Source organism: Ambystoma mexicanum, chromosome 10 (assembly GCF_040938575.1).
Source record: "Ambystoma mexicanum isolate Mex_15411 chromosome 10, UKY_AmexF1_1, whole genome shotgun sequence".
Lineage (NCBI taxonomy): Eukaryota > Metazoa > Chordata > Amphibia > Caudata > Ambystomatidae > Ambystoma > Ambystoma mexicanum.
The window spans coordinates 68,242,310-68,262,876 of NC_090932.1; the positions used below are offsets into that span (position 1 = coordinate 68,242,310).

At 46.7% G+C, this 20,567-nt stretch overlaps 1 protein-coding gene across 7 annotated transcripts in view; it reads right to left on the minus strand.

Annotated features, from left to right (window-relative positions):
• LOC138491156 (mucin-2-like) overlaps nucleotides 1-20,567 on the minus strand; it is a 595,603-nt gene that overhangs the window by 270,370 nt on the left and 304,666 nt on the right. For all 7 annotated transcript variants that reach the window (XM_069617519.1, XM_069617516.1, XM_069617520.1 and 4 more), the window contains exon 2: nucleotides 7,468-7,611. In XM_069617519.1, coding sequence (XP_069473620.1) covers nucleotides 7,468-7,611 — 144 coding nt within the window. The remainder of the gene's footprint in view (nucleotides 1-7,467; nucleotides 7,612-20,567) is intronic.

Sequence of the window (20,567 nt, forward strand, 5' to 3'; positions counted from 1 at the left end):
CCTAGTTACTGCAGGGACTGCAGGTTCTTTGACTCCCTAGTTAATGCAGGGACTGCAGGTTGTTCGACTCCCTAGTTACTGGAGGGTCACCAGGTTTTTGACTCCCTAATTACTGCAGGGACTCCAGGTTGTTCTACTCCCTAGTTACAGCAGGGACTCCAGGTTGTTCGACTCCCTAGTTACTGCAGGGACTGCAGGTTGTTTGACTCCCTAGTTACTGCAGGGTCACCAGGTTATTCGACTCTCTAGTTACTGCAGGGACTCCAGGTTGTTCAACTCCCTAGTTACTGCAGGGACTGCAGGTTGTTTGACTCCCTAGTTACTGCAGGGACTCCAGGTTATTCGACTCCCTAGTTACTGCATGGACTCCAGCTTGTTCGACTCCCTAGTTACTGCAGGGACTGTAGGTTGTTTGACTCCCTAGTTACTGCTGGGACTCTAGGTTATTCCACTCCCTAGTTACTGCAGGGTCACCGGGATATTCGACTCCCTAGTTACTGCAGGGACTCCAGGTTGTTCGACTCCCTAGTTACTTCAGAGACTCCAGGTGGTTTGACTGCCTAGTTACTGCAGGGACTGCAGGTTGTTTGACTCCCTAGTTACTGCTGGAACTCTAGGTTATTCAAATCCCTAGTTACTGCAGGGACTGCAGGTTCTTTGACTCCCTAGTTAATGCAGGGACTGCAGGTTGTTCGACTCCCTAGTTACTGCAGGGTCACCAGGTTGTTTGACTCCCTAGTTACTGCAGGGACTCCAGGTTGTTCTACTCCCTAGTTACAGCAGGGACTGCAGGTTGTTCGACTCCCTAGTTACTGCAGGGACTGCAGGTTGTTCAATTCCCTATTTACTGCAGGGACTCCAGGTTATTCGACTCCCTAGTTACTGCAGGGACTGCAGGTTGTTTGACTCACTAGTTACTGCTGGGACTCCAGGATGTTCGACTCCCTAGTTACTGCAGGGACTGCAGGTTGTTCGACTACCTAGTTACTGCAGGGACTGCAGGTTGTTCAACTCCCTAGTTACTGCAGGGCACCAGGTTATATGACTCCCTAGTTACTGCAGGGACTTCAGGTTGTTCTACTCCCTAGTTACTGCAGAGACTCCAGGTTGTTCGACTCCCTAGTTACTGCAGGGACTGCAGGTTGTTTGACTCCCTAGTTACTGCTGGGACTCTAGGTTATTCGACTCCCTAGATACTGCAGGGACTTCAGGTTGGTTGACTCCCTAGTTACTGCAGGGACTGCAGGTTGTTCAACTCCCTAGTTACTGCAGGGTCACCAGGTTATTCGACTCCCTAGTTACTGCAGGGACTCCAGGTTGTTTTACTCCCTAGCTACTGCAGGGACTCCAGGTTGTTCAACTCCCTAGTTACTGCAGGGACTGCAGGTTGTTTGACTCCCTGGTTACTGCAGGGACTCCAGGTTGTTCAACTCCCTAGTTACTGCAGGGACTGCAGGTTGTTTGACTCCCTAGTTACCGCTGGGACTCTAGGTTATTCGACTCCCTAGTTACTGCAGGGACTGCAGGTTGTTTGACTCCCTAGTTAATGCAGGGACTGCAGGTTGTTTGACTCCCTAGTTACTGCAGGGTCACCAGGTTATTCGACTCCCTAGTTACTGCAGGTTGTTTAACTCCCTAGTTACTTCAGGGACTCTAGGTTATTCGTCTCCCTAGTTACTGCAGGGTCACCACGTTATTCGACTCCCTAGTGACTGCAGGGACTCCAGGTTGTTCGACTTCCTAGTTACTGCAGGGAATGCAGGTTGGTTGACTCCCTAGTTACTGCAGGGACTGCAAGTTGTTCAACTCCCTAGCTACTGCAGGGTCACCAGGTTATTCGACTCCCTAGTTACTGCAGGGACTCCAGGTTGTTTGACCCCCTAGTTACTGCAGGGACTCCAGGTTGTTCAACTCCCTAGTTACTGCAGGGACTGCAGGTTGTTTGACTCCCTAGTTACTGCAGGGACTCCAGGTTGTTCGACTCCTTAGTTACTGCAGGGACTGCAGGTTGTTTGACTCCCTAGTTACTGCTGGGACTCTAGGTTATTCAACTCCCTAGTTACTGCCGGGACTACAGGTTGTTTGACTCCCTAGTTAATGCAGGGACTGCAGGTTGTTCGACTCCCTAGTTACTGCAGGGTCACCAGGTTATTCGACTCCCTAGTTGCTGCAGATTGTTTGACTCCCTAGTTACTGCAGGGACTCTAGGTTATTCAACTCCCTAGTTACTGCAGGGTCACCAGGTTATTCGACTCCCTAGTTACTGCAGGGACTATAGGTTATTCGACTTCCTAGTTACTACAGGGACTCTAGGTTGTTTGACTCCCTAGTTACTGCAGGGACTCCAGGTGGTTTGACTGCCTAATTACTGCAGAGACTGCAGGTTGTTTGACTCCCTAGTTACTGCTGGGACTCTAGGTTATTCGACTCCCTAGTTACTGCAGGGACTGCAGGTTCTTTGACTCCCTAGTTAATGCAGGGACTGCAGGTTGTTCGACTCCCTAGTTACTGCAGGGTCACCAGGTTTTTGGCTCCCTAATTGCTGCAGGGACTCCAGGTTGTTCTACTCCCTAGTGACAGCAGGGACTCCAGGTTGTTCGACTCCTTAGTTACTGCAGGGACTGCAGGTTGTTTGACTCCCTAGTTACTGCAGGGTCACCAGGTTATTCGACTCTCTAGTTACTGCAGGGACTCCAGGTTGTTCTACTCCCTAGTTACTGCCGGGACTCGAGGTTGTGCGACTCCCTAGTTACTGCAGGGACTGCAGGTTGTTTGACTCCCTAGTTACTGCAGGGACTCCAGGTTGTTCGACTCCCTAGTTACTGCATGGTCACCAGGTTATTCGACTTCCTAGTTACTGCATGGACTCCAGGTTGTTCGACTCCCTAGTTACTGCAGGGACTGTAGGTTGTTTGACTCCCTAGTTACTGCTGGGACTCTAGGTTATTCGATTCCCTAGTTACTGCAGGGTCACCGGGATATTCAACTCCCTAGTTACTGCAGGGACTCCAGGTTGTTCGACTCCCTAGTTACTTCAGAGACTCCAGGTAGTTTGACTGCCTAGTTACTGCAGGGACTGCAGGTTGTTTGACTCCCTAGTTACTGCTGGAACTCTAGGTTATTCGACTCCCTAGTTACTGCAGGGACTGCAGGTTCTTTGACTCCCTAGTTAATGCAGGGACTGCAGGTTGTTCGACTCCCTAGTTACTGCAGGGTCACCAGGTTATTCGACTCTCTAGTTACTGCTGGGACTCCAGGTTGTTCGACTCCCTAGTTACTGCAGGGACTCCAGGTTGTTCTACTCCCTAGTTACAGCAGGGACTCTAGGTTGTTCGACTCCCTAGTTACTGCAGGGACTGCAGGTTGTTTGACTCCCTAGTTACTGCAGGGTCACCAGGTTATTCGACTCTCTAGTTACTGCTGGGACTCCAGGTTGTTCTACTCCCTAGTTACTGCAGGGACTCCAGGTTGTGCAACTCCCTAGTTACTGCAGGGACTGCAGGTTGTTTTACTCCCTAGTTACTGCAGGGACTCCAGGTTGTTCGACTCCCTAGTTACTGCATGGTCACCAGGTTATTCGACTTCCTAGTTACTGCATGGACTCCAGGTTGTTCGACTCCCTAGTTACTGCAGGGACTGTAGGTTGTTTGACTCCCTAGTTACTGCTGGGACTCTAGGTTATTCGACTCCCTTGTTACTGCAGGGTCACCGGGTTATTCGACTCCCTAGTTACTGCAGGGACTCCAGGTTGTTCGACTCCCTAATTACTTCAGAGACTCCAGGTTGTTCAACTCCCTAGTTACTGCAGGGACTCCAGGTTGTTCAACTTTCTAGTTACTGCAGGGACTGCAGGTTGTTTGACTCCCTAGTTACTGCAGGGACTCCAGGTTGTTCGACTGCCTAGTTACTGCAGGGTCACCAGGTTATTCTACTCCCTAGTTAGTGTAGGGACTCCAGGATGTTCGACTCCCTAGTTACTGCAGGGACTGCAGGTTGTTTGACTCCCTAATTACTGCAGGGACTCCAGGTTGTTTGACTCCCTAGTTACTGCAGGGTCACCAGGTTATTCGACTCCCTGGTTACTCCAAGGACTCCAGGTTGTTCGACTCCCTAGTTAGGGCAGGGACTCCAGGTTGTTCGACTCCCTAGTTATTGCAGGGACTGCAGGTTGTTTGACTCCCTAGTTACTGCAGGGACTCTAGGTTATTTGACTCCCTAGTTGCTGCAGGGTCACCAGGTTTTTCGACTCCCTAGTTACTGCAGGGACTGCAGGTTGTTTGACTCCCTAGTTACTGCAGGGACTGCAGGTTGTTCCACTCCCTAGTTACTGCAGGCTCACCAGGTTATTCAACTCCCTAGTTACTGCAGGGACTACAGGTTGTTCGACTCCCTAGTTACTGCAGGGACTCCAGGTTGTTCGACTCCCTAGTTACTGCAGGGACTGCAGGTTATTCAATTACCTAGTGACTGGAGGGACTCCAGGTTGTTAGACTTCCTAGTTACTGCAGGGTCACCAGGTTATTCGACTCCCTAGTTACTGTAGGGACCCAGGTTGTTCGACTCCCTAGTTACTGCAGGGACTGCAGGTTGTTTGACTCCCTAGTTACTGCAGGGACTCAAGGTTGTTCAACTCCCTAATTACTGGACTTGCCCACACAGGGAAGGGAAGGATCAGTTTCTCAAAATCAAAGCCACACTAAAATAAATGACTCTTCTTAAATGCCCTTAACAATAGTACGCTTTGAAATCGGATCTTCAGTCTTTTATTCTCCTTTATTGCAGGTAACTTTCCGGATAAGATTTTAATTCAATTCTTTAAAAAAGTTCAATGTTTTTGGCGTCAATCTTTAAATCAAATCCCTTGCAGGTAAATTTGATTGTAATGCTTCAATCAATTTGTCAGCAAAGCCGTACTTACTAATTATGCGGCTGTGATGGAGCAACATTTATTGGCTGGTTAAATCCAATAAAGGAAAAACACAAGACAGAGGATGTAGATGGGACAATACAATAATGTCTTTCTAGTCCCTGGATGCAGCTTGTCGCAGGCAGATTTGTCTGGTTAGCCTGGCAGAGGTGGCACTCGCTGATGGACTTGTGAGTCCTATCCTGGTGATGGCCACACTGGGATGCGGCTTCAGAGCCAGGATACAGCCCGGCGTATCCTGCAGTGCACTGGGTCTCCGGTAATACTGCCCAGCTAAGCCATAGCTCACCCTGTGTTGAGATGTACTGAGATTGAGGCCAGTCTGCACAGCAAGGGCATACTCAGGCCTGTATGGGTTGTACTGGCCCTGGGGTAAACACCACAAGCACACGCTGAAGTATAGCAGGCTTGAGGTGACCCTATGCAGCAGGGACATAGCCAGACCGATGACAAAGTGCACACATTCCACAAAGCAATCACTGGAGGGTGGCCTCAGTGATGTTCATCTGAGGAGCACATCCCAATCAACAATGAGGTTGTGGGGTTTTATTTATTTATTTGTGCATAGTTCCAGCTGCACACTTTTTATTTGTCTGCTGTATTATAATGCCTAGCAATGCACATGACAGGCTGTCTGCTCTGAGGCCAGTCTCTTCTATTGATAACCATTGCCAGCAAATGCTTTCATCTCATGGGAGAGGGGGTGTGGGGAGACCTGCCAGCAGGATTAATATCGAGTCATTCCTGCCACAGTGCCTGCTTGCACCCATTGGTCCTCTAGTGGCCAAGACTTCAATGGCGAGTGCAAATCGCTGAAGACTGCATTCAGAAACTCTGTGTATTGATTTATTTATGGCTTTCGACCTCTTGGGAATTTTTCCTGTTGGAATTAGCATGGGCATTTTGCTTTACATACTATGAAATTTCATGCAATGCAGTTATTCGTTTTGGCTATTAGGTGGCGTGTGAGTGCCACCTAGCAGCCGAAACTATTGCATTGCAGTACAGCTAGGAGGGAGATGGCATGTGAGTTGGGGCACACATCTTACCAGTGTTGTTTATTTATTTATTGACCCATTGACTGCCCAAGGCCATGCTAATCCCTGTGGCCATTCCCGCCCACTACCAGTGCCTCCCTGCCCAAAACACATCCTCCTGGGATCGCTTGACTATCTCTGTCAAGCCGTAACATCCACCTTTAGGCTGTCACTGTTATTTATAAGCAGTCTGCTGAGAGGTAATGTCTTGATTGGAGCAATTGATGCACTACTGGTGTAATACACATGTCTTAAACAAGTGTGCCTTCAGGCACTTGATTTAGATCTGTTCCTTGCACTGAAATCCTATTAAAAAAAAGCATTTACAAGTCAACAATGTTGGCTTGTACATAGGTTTTACATAAGCATTTGCCAGGCACTGCTATCATATGCCCACACAGTCACAACTTTTCCAGCTGTTGCCATCATATGGCCAGGTAGTATCATTATACTGGCATCTGGAAAAGGCTGTCCCATTCCAACGGAAATGCCAAAACTGTAGACTGTGCTACAACGTTCTTTATAGGATTACATTCTTTAATCATTTCAATAAAGCTTTGAAAGCAGGGACGTCATTTAGGGGTCGCCAGAGGTCACAACTGCGACCTCTGAGGTCTCCCTTGCGACCTCAAAAAAAGAAAAAGCAAAAGAATGTATTTATTTATTTATTTATTTATTTATTTATTATTTATAATGCAAGCTCCTGGGCTGTGGCCAGCACCATGTGGTTCATTACTTCTGGAGTGGCTGGCTTTCTTGTTCAGGCCCCTTTAAAAAAAGAAGAAAAATAAGAACAGGAGTGCCACAAGTCTAACACTTTCAGCACTGACCCTAAATAAGAAAGAATAGGAGTACCAAATAATGTGTCATTCTGGAATTCTATACAATAAATGCTAGACTCATTAAAGGTTTATTTCAGGCACACTTCAGGGGGTGAGTCACTGATTTATTCTGTTCTTAAACGCCTCAACTCAGCCTTTCATCCTTCGGATGTTGATAATTGAGTACCAACACAGGTTGTGTGATATTGGGTGTTTATTTTTTCTATATAAAGCACTTAAGCGTAAGTGCTATATAATAACACATCATTATCATTTGGTCATGGACGTCTGCTTGCATTCAAAGTAATTTGGTAATATGGGCCTATACACACTGATCTTAACAATACATATGGCGATCCATTCTTGTATGAAATGTACATCACATTATAGTGATATCGTAACCATATTTTTCGTAATGTACAATGCTATGTGATGCCACTTCCTGTTTTGTCAACGGGTGAAAGCTCATGTTCATTGCTTCACGCGATACCACTTCGGGGTGGGGTCAAATGACATCACTTCCTGTGATGTCATCAGGGGGTCAAGGGTCGTATGATGTCACTTCCGCTACCCATGGCATTTTGGTGAAATGACGTCCCTGTTTCAAAGCAAGTAATTCAGATACAGTGCAACCTGAATAATCAAAAATATGAACGACAAAAAAAGATTCACCAAACCTTACCTACGACGACCCCATTACATGAGGCTATGTAGTCCGGACAGCAGTCACCATTAGTGTTGCAGTAGGAGTCACAGTAGCAGTCATCCCTTCGACAGCCGCTATTGATGCCAGGGCAACACAATGAAGGATAACGAGTACATCGTCCTTTGCAAAAAGAAAAGAGAGATGCTTTCATCAAGAACTCAAAATGGACATTCATGACAGCTTTCATAGATGTCTACAAGATGGCAGCAGTTAGAGACAGGAGTAGCAGGGGGGGGGTGAAATGTGACTTCTATCAAAGTAGAATTGACCTCCTACGGCCTAATACTCAGGACGACAGGCTTAGGTGACACTCAACACGTTGCTAAGTGATGTCAACTTCGAATTTGCGCACAGTGACAACATCCATTGATGTCTTAGGACACTATTATAAACTCCTAGGAGCTAATGTTGAATGCGTGCGTAGCATAAATGTATGACGTAAAAGCCTAGTGTAAGACATTTATGCCATTCATTCACTTTACGGCCAATTTTCAATCATTTGTATGGCAGAGAGAGGGGGGTGGAATGCAACTTACAATTCAGCCACATCCCTGAGACATTCAAATACTCCAGTCCCTGAGACATTCAAATACTCCAGCATTTGCGACACCATGGATTTTCATGCCGGCACAAATGCTAGAGATCCGTATGGGCTCCGTCAGAGTTATGAATCAGCATAAAGCACGCGTATGCCATAGGGATCCATTTAATACACTGTCTGTCATGTGTGCATGTCAGGCAGCATGTACAATTACAATTAAACACTGCTCGACATGCTCGCTTGTCGGACAGCGTTTATTTGTAAATTGCAAGCACTGCTTACCATGAGCACATGGTCGGGAAGCATTTAATTGTAATTGTGAGCGCTGCTTGCTGTGTGAGCATCGCAAGTGGGATTCACAATTAAACGTTTACTCACTTAGCACAGTGGTGCGCAAAAGATCACAGCAAAAGGTGGCGTGCACATGCTTGCACTTTTACACTCCGGCAAACAATTGATGAAAATTTGGTGGCAGGGAGCCGCCCACATGTATGTCAACATGTAACAGCTCCCAGCTGCCAAATTACACTTTCGAGCAACATGAGATCCCAAATCTTTCCGTTTGAAAATCAAGGATCTCAGTTTGTTAAATCAAATCTCCTTACTTAATGGTAACCAAGATCACAACTTACAGAATGTATTCATTGGTTAAATAATGAATACAAATGTAGATAAACTGAAAGGCAAAGTGCCACAATTGTAGGAGTTCCCATTCATTCAGACTGGTGGTATTGACTCCAGATGTGATTGTTAGCACATGCCACACCTAGATGAATTCTCAATTTAGTCTGCGCCAAATCTAGACAGAAATGTGATGGTAAGCATATGCCACACTTAGATGGAATTTCTCAAGTTTAGTCTGCGCCAAATCTAGACAGAAATGTGATGGTAAGCATATGCCACACTTAGATGGAATTTCTCAAGTTTAGTCTGCGCCAAATCTAGACAGAAATGTGATTGTTAGCACATGCCATACCTAGATTAATTCTCACGTTTGGTCTGTGCCAAATCTAGACAGAAATGTGATTGTTAGCATATACCACACCTAGATGAAATTTCAGAAATGTGATTATTAGCATATGTGATTCTTAGCATGCACCACACTTAGAATTCTGAACCTAGCTTGCGTCGCATCTAGACAGAAATGCGACTGTTAGCATGTACCACACCTAGATGGAATACCACAATTGCAAGGACAGCAATGCCAACTAACCAACCAACTAACAATTCTATCCCTCTGCATACACCTCTCAAACTATAACCAAACACAAACACAAGCCTAAAACGCAGCAATCCGCACAAACTTCACAACAAAACAAACCACACATAGACTTGCACAACAGCACACACCGACTACGGACCATAAAACACCCCAAGCCCAGCCAACGGACCCACCGGGCTGAGGCTGCCAACAGCACATCACTGCTCTCTTGCACTTTTCCAGCTTATTCCCACTAACCCACCCCCTCTCCTCCCCTTTTTCAGAGCTGCCAGAGCGCCAGAGGACCACTTCGGTGGTGATACTGCGCGGTACAAATGTCCTTTAACATTCACATTAACATTAACATAGCTAGGCCAGGATTAGCAAAATAGAAATTCAGAAATCCATGTCAGGTATGGATCTAAAAAACTAACAATTCTGCACATACCCTTTCTAAACCCATAGACATAGAAAGGAATGAGCCATGGTTGACAGTGCCCGACACATACACCCACATCTACATTTGAAAATTAAAAATGGATTGCTTAAGGCAGTGGTATTCAAGAGATTTTATGCTGAACCCGCCCTTGAGAAATGATAATGCCCCCCAAAATGTCATTACTACTTATGTTTCCTTTTAAAATAAGTCCCTGCACTTCCTTTTTATATAACCTAGTGTCCCCCCGGACATTTATCAGGCCCCCTTTGGCAGGGGAGGGGGCAGCCCCACAGTTTGAAAACCACTGCCTTAAGGTGATTCATATGTGATGAAGCACAACACAGCTGTCAGAAAAACATCTGGAACCATTATAAAACCAAATGCCCCTTCCCTTCCTCCTATCCCCCAGGTCCACATCCATGATGTCAATGGAGTATTCCACTTACATGTGTTGTGTAGTGACCTCCTGTGTGTGTGTCTGGTAAGGAAAGGAGATGTGTTATGTAGTAGCTGTCTGGGTAATGCTGTCTTGCTGTGAGCCTGTGATGTCACATGGAGTGTCACTGTGTGGATGGTGGAATGTTTATCTGAAGGTTCCATACTGAGGCAGTTAGAGCTCCCCTGCCTGGGTGATGGAGCCAGTGCTGATCTAGTCCACACTCTCTATTATTTATCTTTATGTAACTGTAATCTAAGTTCCTGTAATAAACCTAAGAAGTAACTAAGAAAGCCTGGAAGTCACTTCATAACAATGGCGACGAGGATGGGATTGAGAGTAACCTGCGCACAAGAAGGAGAAGCTGAAGACTGAAGGAGCCTGCTGCGGGGGGTGCAGGAGAGAGGCGGACAAAGTAAAGGACAGCACTGCCCCCAAAGACAAGTAAGACCCATCACCCAGGGCCCCAGGGGGAGGAGCAAATAAGGCCTATCACCCAGGGCTAAGGAAGGGAGGAGGAAGAAAGCCCTATATCCTGAGGGATCACCAGCCCACAAGGAGGAGAGAGAGCTAGGTCCAAGGGGGGCTGAAGAGAGAAGTTGGGTCATAAGATGAAAGGAAAACTGCATTCCTCTGGTGATAGGAGAAAATGTGCCCCTTAAAGTGAGACTTGCACTATACTGTGTTCCAGGGGTAAGAGGATATGAAGTGAGGGAAGAGTATCCTTAAGCGTGGCTTAAAATGGATTCTGAAGATTAATTTATGGTGATCCTGCAAGCAGCACACAGCCAAAATGATGCCTTTTGAATAAACGTACGGACACGTTTCATTTGGTACTTGGTAGTGACGGGTACCTCGGTGACTGGCTACTGTGGCAAGCAGCACACAGCCAAAATGATGCCTTTTGTATAAACGTACGGACACGTCTCATTTGGTACTTGGTAGTGACGGGTACCTCGGTGACTGGCTAATGTGGCAGCCATGTGACGGTTGGGAGATGGAGATCAGGTGCGCTCCGAGGCAAGGGTGTGACTGATGACGTCACATAGAGGGCAGCCGGTGATGGCGGAGACTGGAATGCCAGTCCGATGGCATGAGCGTGCAGCTGCTGCACTCGGAATGTTAGCGAACTATGTGACGCTGTGCGTATGATAATCAACAACGCCGTAAATTAAGGCCTGCATAAAGTTTGAGGAATGGACCTTTGTTTACGTGGCGCGACGTGGGAAGCAGGAAGAGAAGTGGAAGCCGAGAACTGCATGGAGCGTTGCCGAAGAGGAATTACATTTAAATGGACACCGTTGGATTACGCTGGACGTGCGACATGGAAGAAAAACGGACGGGGAAGAAGGTGCTTCGGAGGAAGGTGGACCGCCCTGGTATTGACATTGTGTTACGCCGGACGTGCGACGCGGAAGAAGCCGGAAGAGAAGTGGAAGCCGAGAAGTGCATGGAACGTTGCCGAAGAGGAATTACATTTAAATGGACACCGTTGGGTTACGCTGGACGTGCGATGTGAAAGGAAAACGGACGGGGAAGAAGGTGCTTCGGAGGAAGGTGGACCGCCCTGGTATTGCAGCTCCAACGAAAACAGAGGGACGGTTGAGTGTGCAGCGTCGATGTATCAGGTTTGGAGGGAGAATCCTGTTTGTTATGGGAACTTTGTGTATCTGAATTTTGTGTATCCTTTTAAGGCACTCTATGTTCATGTGTAGATGCAGTTTTATTGCACAGTGCATGGGGTGTGGTACTGAAGAATGTGGGTGGATGCGGGGTACGGTAGTGGATGAATGTAACAAGAATGGAAGCTCATCAGTATGCGGATGAAGGTGATGAGCTTAATCTTCTTGAGGATTTACAGGAAGTACTTGTATGGACTACTATCTGACTGTCATAATGAGCAGGCAGGAATCAGCAATTTCCTAGGAAGACATTAGGAGGTGACGTTAGTGTGTTAGAGAGAGTTAGTAATTAACCCTTTGAGGCATTTTAGGGTACGTTGCAAATTGCAACATGGACTTCTAGAAAAAAAAAGGGTGTTAAAACTATAACGTTCAACAGTTTCGAGTGCAATTTCATCAGACCTACAGTCATTCCATTGCGTTTAAGGTCTTCCATTATGGGACTAAAATGTTGAAATGTATGTTGTTCTACAGTTATAAGTTTTATTTACATTGTACTACAGTCACAAAAATGCATTTTATAGTTGTGTAGTGCAAAACGTTTTATGCCGGTGTTAAGGTTGACTGAAGTAATGGATGCACAAAGAAGCGGATGAAGGTAAAATGAGGCAGGCCACCACTTTGAGGTAGCGCCTTTGGTGTGCGTGTCGATGTAGTTATAACAGGAGGTAGCGCCTCCGATGTGGGTATAATGAGAGGTAGCGCCTCTGATGTGCATGTCACGATTGGTATGAAGATGAGGTAGCGCCTTTGGTTTGAGTAACATTGTAGAGTACTTAGAGGTAGCGCCTCTGGTAGCTGGGTCACGAGTGAGAGAAGTAGCGCCTCTGGTGAGTGTGGCTCTAATGGGTATTTGAGGGAGGTAGCGCCTCCGGTTAATGTGGAAAAATAAGTGCTGAAGTGAGGTAGCGCCTCTGATGTGCGCCACCAGGGCGTTTGAAGGAGGTAGCGCCTCCGGTGCGTGTGCTAAGGATTGTATTGAAGAGAGGTAGCGCCTCCGGTGAGCATGGATCCTAGTGTACGCGAGGGAGGTAGCGCCTCCAGCGTGTGGAACATCTGTTGTGCGAGAGGTAGCGCCTCTGCTAGTATGGAGTAGGGATAGAAACTTAGTAGATTAGTGTCGCGTTGAATGTTTCCACAGATATTTATAGGAGGTAGCGCCTTCGTTTTTTTGATATTTTTCCTATATTTTGTTGTGCCAAAGACTGCGTTTATCCAGACAGTCTGTTTGGCATAGTACTCTTGTAGTTCTGTTTTAGGTCATCAGTAGTCAAATGCCTGGTACGCAGATGTGCTTGGGATGTCTGGCCAGTGTCTCATGGTGATCTGTGGTATTTGGCCGTGTTGACTAACCTGGTTACACCTGATAGGCTGCGTATATGTGGAACTCTTTATTGTTTTGCCTGTGTGTGGGTGTGTTTGGTAAGGCAAGGAGATGTGTTGTGTAATGACCTTCTGTGTGGGTGTCTGGTAAGGAAAGGAGAAGTGTTGTGTAGTTACCTTCTGTGTGGGTGTCTAGTAAGGAAAGGAGATGTGTTGTGTAGTGACCTCCTGTGTGTGTGTCTGGTAAGGAAAGGAGATGTGTTATGTAGTAGCTGTCTGGGTAATGCTGTCTTGCTGTGAGCCTGTGATGTCACATGGAGTGTCACTGTGTGGATGGTGGAATGTTTATCTGAAGGTTCCATACTGAGGCAGTTAGAGCTCCCCTGCCTGGGTGATGGAGCCAGTGCTGATCTAGTCCACACTCTCTATTATTTATCTTTATGTAACTGTAATCTAAGTTCCTGTAATAAACCTAAGAAGTAACTAAGAAAGCCTGGAAGTCACTTCATAACAACATGTAAGGTGAAAGTCTCACCTTTAAGGTCTCTCAAACATGTGACCCTAACAGTCCAATGGTGGCTAAAAGCAGTGGGGTAGCCTGACTAACCAATGGTGGCTAGAAGAGCAACATGTGGTACTGTAGTCGTTGCAGCAGTTGGGTAGCCTGATAAGTCAATGGTGGCTAAAAGAACAGCCCGTGATACTGGAGTCGTTGCAGCAGTGCAGTAGCCTGACTAGTCAATGGCAACTAAAAGAACAGCATGTGATACTGTAATAGTTACCGCAGTAGGATAGCCTGACTAGTCAATCGTGGCTAGAAGAACAGCACATAATACTGTAGTCGTTGCAGCAGTTGGGTAGCCTGACTAGTCAATGGCGGCTAAAAGAACAGCACATGATACTGTAGTCATTGCAGCAGTTGGGTAGCCTGACTAGTCAATGGCGGCTAAAAGAACAGCACGTGATACTGTAGTCGTTGCAGCAGTTGGGTAGCCTGACTAGTCAATGGTGGCTAGAAGAACAGCACATGATACTGTAGTCATTGCAGCAGTTGGGTAGCCTGACTAGTCAATGGCGGGTAAAAGAACAGCATGTGATACTGTAGTCGTTGCAGCAGTTGGGTAGCCTGACTAGTCAATGGCGGCTAAAAGAACAGCACATCATATTGTAGTAATTGCAGCAGTTGGGTAGCCTGACTAGTCAATGGCGGCTAAAAGAACAGCATGTGATACTGTAGTCTTTGCTGCAGTTGGGTAACCTGACTAGTCAATGGTGGCTAGAAGAACAGCACATGATACTGTAGTCGTTGCAGCAGTTGGGTAGCCTGACTAGTCAATGGTGGCTAAAAGAACAGCCCGTGATACTGGAGTCGTTGCAGCAGTGCAGTAGCCTGACTAGTCAATGGCAACTAAAAGAACAGCATGTGATACTGTAATCGTTGCCGCAGTAGGGTAGCCTGACTAGTCAATCGTGGCTAGAAGAACAGCACATAATACTGTAGTTGTTGCAGCAGTTGGGTAGCGTGACTAGTCAATGGCAGCTAAAAGAACAGCATGTGATACTGTAGTCGTTGCAGCAGTTGGGTAGCCTGAATAGTCAATGGTGGCTAGAAGAACAGCACATGATACTGTAGTCATTGCAGCAGTTGGGTAGCCTGACTAGTCAATGGCGGCTAAAAGAACATCACGTGATACTGTAGTCATTGCAGCAGTGTGGTAGCCTGACTAGTCAATGGCGGTAAAAGAACAACACTTGATAGGGTAATCGTTGCAGCAGTTGGGTAGCCTGACTAGTCAATGGCAGCTAAAAGAATAGCACGTGATACTGCAGTCGTTGCAGCAGTTGGGTAGCCTGACTAGTCAATGGTGGCCAAAAGAACAGCACGTGATACTGTAGTCGTTGCAGCAGTTGAGTAGCCTGACTAGTCAATGGCAGCTAAAAGAACAGCATGTGATACTGTAGTCATTGCAGCTGTGTGGTAGCCTGACTAGTCAATGGCAACTAAAAGAACAGCATGTGATACTGTAATCGTTGCCGCAGTAGGGTAGCCTGACTAGTCAATCGTGGCTAGAAGAACAGCACATAATACTGTAGTCATTGCAGCAGTTGGGTAGCCTGACTAGTCAATGGCGGCTAAAAGAACAGCACATGATACTTTAGTCATTGCAGCAGTTGGGTAGCCTGACTAGTCAATGGTCGCTAAAAGAACAGCCCGTGATACTGGAGTCGTTGTAGCAGTGCAGTAGCCTGACTAGTCAATGGCAACTAAAAGAACAGCATGTGATACTGTAATCGTTGCCGCAGTAGGGTAGCCTGACTAGTCAATCGTGGCTAGAAGAACAGCACATAATACTGTAGTCGTTGCAGCAGTTGGATAGCCTGACTAATCAATGGCGGCTAAAAGAACAGCACATGATACTGTAGTCATTGCAGCAGTTGGGTAGCCTGAATAGTCAATGGCGGCTAAAAGAACAGCATGTGATACTGTTGTCGTTGCAGCAGTTGGGTAGCGTGACTAGACAATGGTGGCTAGAAGAACAGCACATGATACTGTAGTCATTGCAGCAGTTGGGTAGCCTGACTAGTCAATGGCGGCTAAAAGAACAGCACGTGATACTGTAGTCATTGCAGCAGTGTGGTAGCCTGACTAGTCAATGGCGGCAAAAGAACAACACGTGATAGGGTAATCGTTGCAGCAGTTGGGTAGCCTGACTAGTCAATGGTGGCTAAAAGAACAGCACGTAATACTGTAGTCGTTGCAGCAGTTGGGTAGCCTGACTAGTCAATGGTGGCTAAAAGAACAGCACGTAATACTGTAGTCGTTGCAGCAGTTGGGTAGCCTGACTAGTCAATGGTGGCTAAAAGAACAGCATGTGATACTGTAGTCATTGCAGCAGTTGGGTAGCCTGACTAGTCAACAGCGGCTAAAAGAACAGCATGTGATACTGTAGTCATTGCAGCAGTGTGGTAGCCAGACTAGTCAATGGCAACTAAAAGACCAGCACGTGATACTGGAGTCGTTGCAGCAGTGCAGTAGCCTGAATAGTCATTGGCAACTAAAAGAACAGCATGTGATACTGTAGTGGTTGCAGCAGTGCAGTAGCCTGACTAGTCAATGGCAACTAAAAGAACAGCACGTGATACTGTACTCTTTGCAGCAGTGGGGTAGCCTGGCTAGTCAATGGCGGCTAAAAGAACAGCACGTGATACTGTAGTCTTTGCAGCAGTGGAGTAGCCTGGCTAGTCAATGGCAGCTAAAAGAACAGCACGTGATACTGTAGTCGTTGCAGCAGTGTGGTAGCCTGACTAGTCAATGGCGGCTAAAAGAACAGCACGTGATACTGTAGACGTTGCAGCAGTTGGGTAGCCTGACTAGTCAATGGTGGCTAAAAGAACAGCACGTGATCCTGTAGTCATTGCAGCAGTTGGGTAGCCTGACTAGTCAATGGTGGCTAAAAGAACAGCACGTAATACTGTAGTCGTTGCAGCAGTTGGGTAGCCTGACTAGTCAATGGTGGCTAAAAGAACAGCATGTGATACTGTAGTCATTGCAGCAGTTGGGTAGCCTGACTAGTCAACAGCGGCTAAAAGAACAGCACGTGATACTGTAGTCATTGCAGCAGTGTGGTAGCCAGACTAGTCAATGGCAACTAAAAGACCAGCACGTGATACTGGAGTCGTTGCAGCAGTGCAGTAGCCTGAATAGTCATTGGCAACTAAAAGAACAGCATGTGATACTGTAGTGGTTGCAGCAGTGCAGTAGCCTGACTAGTCAATGGCAACTAAAAGAACAGCATGTGATACTGTAGTTGTTGCAGCAGTGGGGTAGCCTTACTAGTCAATGGCGGCTAAAAGAACAGCACATGATACTGTAGTCGTTGCAGCAATGTGGTAGCCTGACTAGTCATGGTGGCAAAAGAACAACACGTGATACTGTAATCGTTGCAGCAGATGGGTAGCCTGACTAGTCAATGGTGGCTAAAAGAACAGCATGTGATACTGTAGTCATTGCAGCAGTTGGGTAGACTGACTAGTCAATGGTGGCTAAAAGAACAGCACGTGATACTGTAGTCGTTGCAGCAGTTGGGTAGCCTGACTAGTCGATGGTGGCGAAAAGAACAGCACGTGATACTGTAGTCATTGCAGCAGTTCAGTAGCCTGACTATTCAATGGTGGCTAAAAGAACAGCAAGTGATACTGTAGTCATTGCAGAAGTGTGGTAGCCTGACTAGTCGATGGTGGCTAAAGGAACAGCATGTGATACTGTAGTCATTGCAGAAGTGGGGTAGCCTAACTAGTCGATGGCGGCTAAAAGAACAGCACGTGATACTGTAGTCATTGCAGCTGTGGGGTAGCCTGACTAGTCGATGGCGGCTAAGGGAACAGCACGTGATACTCTAGTCATTGCAGCAGTGGGGTAGCCTGAATAGTCGATGGCGGCTAAGAGAACAGCACGTGATACTGTAGTCATTGCAGCAGTGGTGTAGCATGACTAGTCAGATGGCAGCTAAAAGAACAGGACGTGATATTGTAGTCATTGCAGCAGTGGGGTAGCCTGACTAGTCAATGACGGCTAAAAGACCATAACGTGATACTGTAGTCATTGCAGCAGTGGGGTAGCATGACAGTCAGATGGCAACTAAAAGAACAGCACATGATACTGTAGTCATTGCAGCAGTGGGGTAGCCTGACTAGTCAATGGCGGCTAAAAGAACAGAACGTGATACTATAGTCATTACATCAGTGTGGTGGCATGACTAGTCAATGGCAGCTAAAAGAACATGTGATACTGTAGTCATTGCAGCAGTGCGGTAGCTTGACTATTCAATGACAGCTAAAAGTACAGCATGTGATACTGTAGTCATTGCAGCAGTGCATTAGCCTGAAGTCAATGGCAGCTAAAAGAACAGCATGTGATACTGTAGTCATTGCAGCAGTGCGGTAGCCTGACTAGTCAATCGTGGCTAGAAGAACAGCACATAATACTGTAGTCGTTGCAGCAGTTGGGTAGCCTGACTAGTCAATGGCGGCTAAAAGAACAGCACATGATACTGTAGTCATTGCAGCAGTTGGGTAGCCTGACTAGTCAATGGTGGCTAAAAGAACAGCCCGTGATACTGGAGTCATTGCAGCAGTGCAGTAGCCTGACTAGTCAATGGCAACTAAAAGAACAGCATGTGATACTGTAATCGTTGCCGCAGTAGGGTAGCCTGACTAGTCAATCGTGGCTAGAAGAACAGCACATAATACTGTAGTCGTTGCAGCAGTTGGGTAGCCTGACTAGTCAATGGCGGCTAAAAGAACAGCACATGATACTGTAGTCATTGCAGCAGTTGGGTAGCCTGACTAGTCAATGGCAGCTAAAAGAACAGCATGTGATACTGTAGTCGTTGCAGCAGTTGGGTAGCCTGACTAGTCAATGGTGGCTAGAAGAACAGCACATGATACTGTAGTCATTGCAGCAGTTGGGTAGCCTGACTAGTCAATGGCGGCTAAAAGAACAGCATGTGATACTGTAGTCATTGCAGCAGTGTGGTAGCCTGACTAGTCAATGGCGGCAAAAGAACAACACGTGATAGGGTAATCGTTGCAGCAGTTGGGTAGCCTGACTAGTCAATGGTGGCTAAAAGAACAGCATGTGATACTGTAGTCTTTGCAGCAGTTGGGTAGCCTGACTAGTCAATGGCGGCTAAAAGAACAGAACGTGATACTGCAGTCATTGCATTAGTGGGGCAGCATGACTAGTCAGATGGCAGCTAAAAGAACAGCACATGATACTGTAGTCATTGCAGCAGCGGGGTAGCCTGACTAGTCAATGGTGGCTAAAAGAACAGAATGTGATACTGTAGTCATTGCATCAGTGTGGTAGCATGAGTAGTCAATGACAGCTAAAAGTACAGCATGTGATACTGTAGTCATTGCTGCAGTGTGTTAGCCTGAAGTCAATGGCAGCTAAAAGAACAGCATGTGAAACTGTAGTCGTTGCAGCAGTTGAGTAGCCTAACTAGTCAATGGCAGCTAAAGGACAGCATGTGATACTGTAGTCTTTGCAGCAGTTGGGTAACCTGACTAGTCAATGGCGGCTAAAAGAACAGAACGTGATACTGTAGTCATTGCATCAGTGGGGCAGCATGACTAGTCAGATGGCAGCTAAAAGAACAGCACGTGATACTGTAGTCATTGCAGCAGTGGGGTAGCCTGACTAGTCAATGGCGGCTAAAAGAACAGAACGTGATAATGTAGTCATTGCATCAGTGTGGTAGCATGACTAGTCAATGGCAGCTAAAAGAAAAACATGTGATACGGTAGTCATTGCAGCAGTGTGGTAGCCTGACTATTCAATGACAGCTAAAAGTACAGCATTTGATGCTGTAGTCATTGCAGCAGTGTGTTAGCCTGAAGTCAATGGCAGCTAAAAGAACAGCATGTGATACAGTAGTCGTTGCAGCAGTTGAGCAGCCTAACTAGTCAATGGCAGCTAAAAGAACAGCATGTGATACTGTAGTCGTTGCAGCAGTGCGGTAGCCTGACTAGTCAATGGCGTGCTAGAAGAACAGCACGTGATACTGTACTCTTTGCAGCAGTGGGGTAGCCTGGCTAGTCAATGGCGGCTAAAAGAACAGCACGTGATACTGTAGTCTTTGCAGCAGTGGAGTAGCCTGGCTAGTCAATGGCAGCTAAAAGAACAGCACGTGATACTGTAGTCGTTGCAGCAGTGTGGTAGCCTGACTAGTCAATGGCGGCTAAAAGAACAGCACGTGATACTGTAGACGTTGCAGCAGTTGGGTAGCCTGACTAGTCAATGGTGGCTAAAAGAACAGCACGTGATCCTGTAGTCATTGCAGCAGTTGGGTAGCCTGACTAGTCAATGGTGGCTAAAAGAACAGCACGTAATACTGTAGTCGTTGCAGCAGTTGGGTAGCCTGACTAGTCAATGGTGGCTAAAAGAACAGCATGTGATACTGTAGTCATTGCAGCAGTTGGGTAGCCTGACTAGTCAACAGCGGCTAAAAGAACAGCATGTGATACTGTAGTCATTGCAGCAGTGTGGTAGCCAGACTAGTCAATGGCAACTAAAAGACCAGCACGTGATACTGGAGTCGTTGCAGCAGTGCAGTAGCCTGACTAGTCATTGGCAACTAAAAGAACAGCATGTGATACTGTAGTGGTTGCAGCAGTGCAGTAGCCTGACTAGTCAATGGCAACTAAAAGAACAGCATGTGATACTGTAGTTGTTGCAGCAGTGGGGTAGCCTTACTAGTCAATGGCGGCTAAAAGAACAGCACATGATACTGTAGTCGTTGCAGCAGTGTGGTAGCCTGACTAGTCATGGTGGCAAAAGAACAACACGTGATACTGTAATCGTTGCAGCAGATGGGTAGCCTGACTAGTCAATGGTGGCTAAAAGAACAGCATGTGATACTGTAGTCATTGCAGCAGTTGGGTAGACTGAC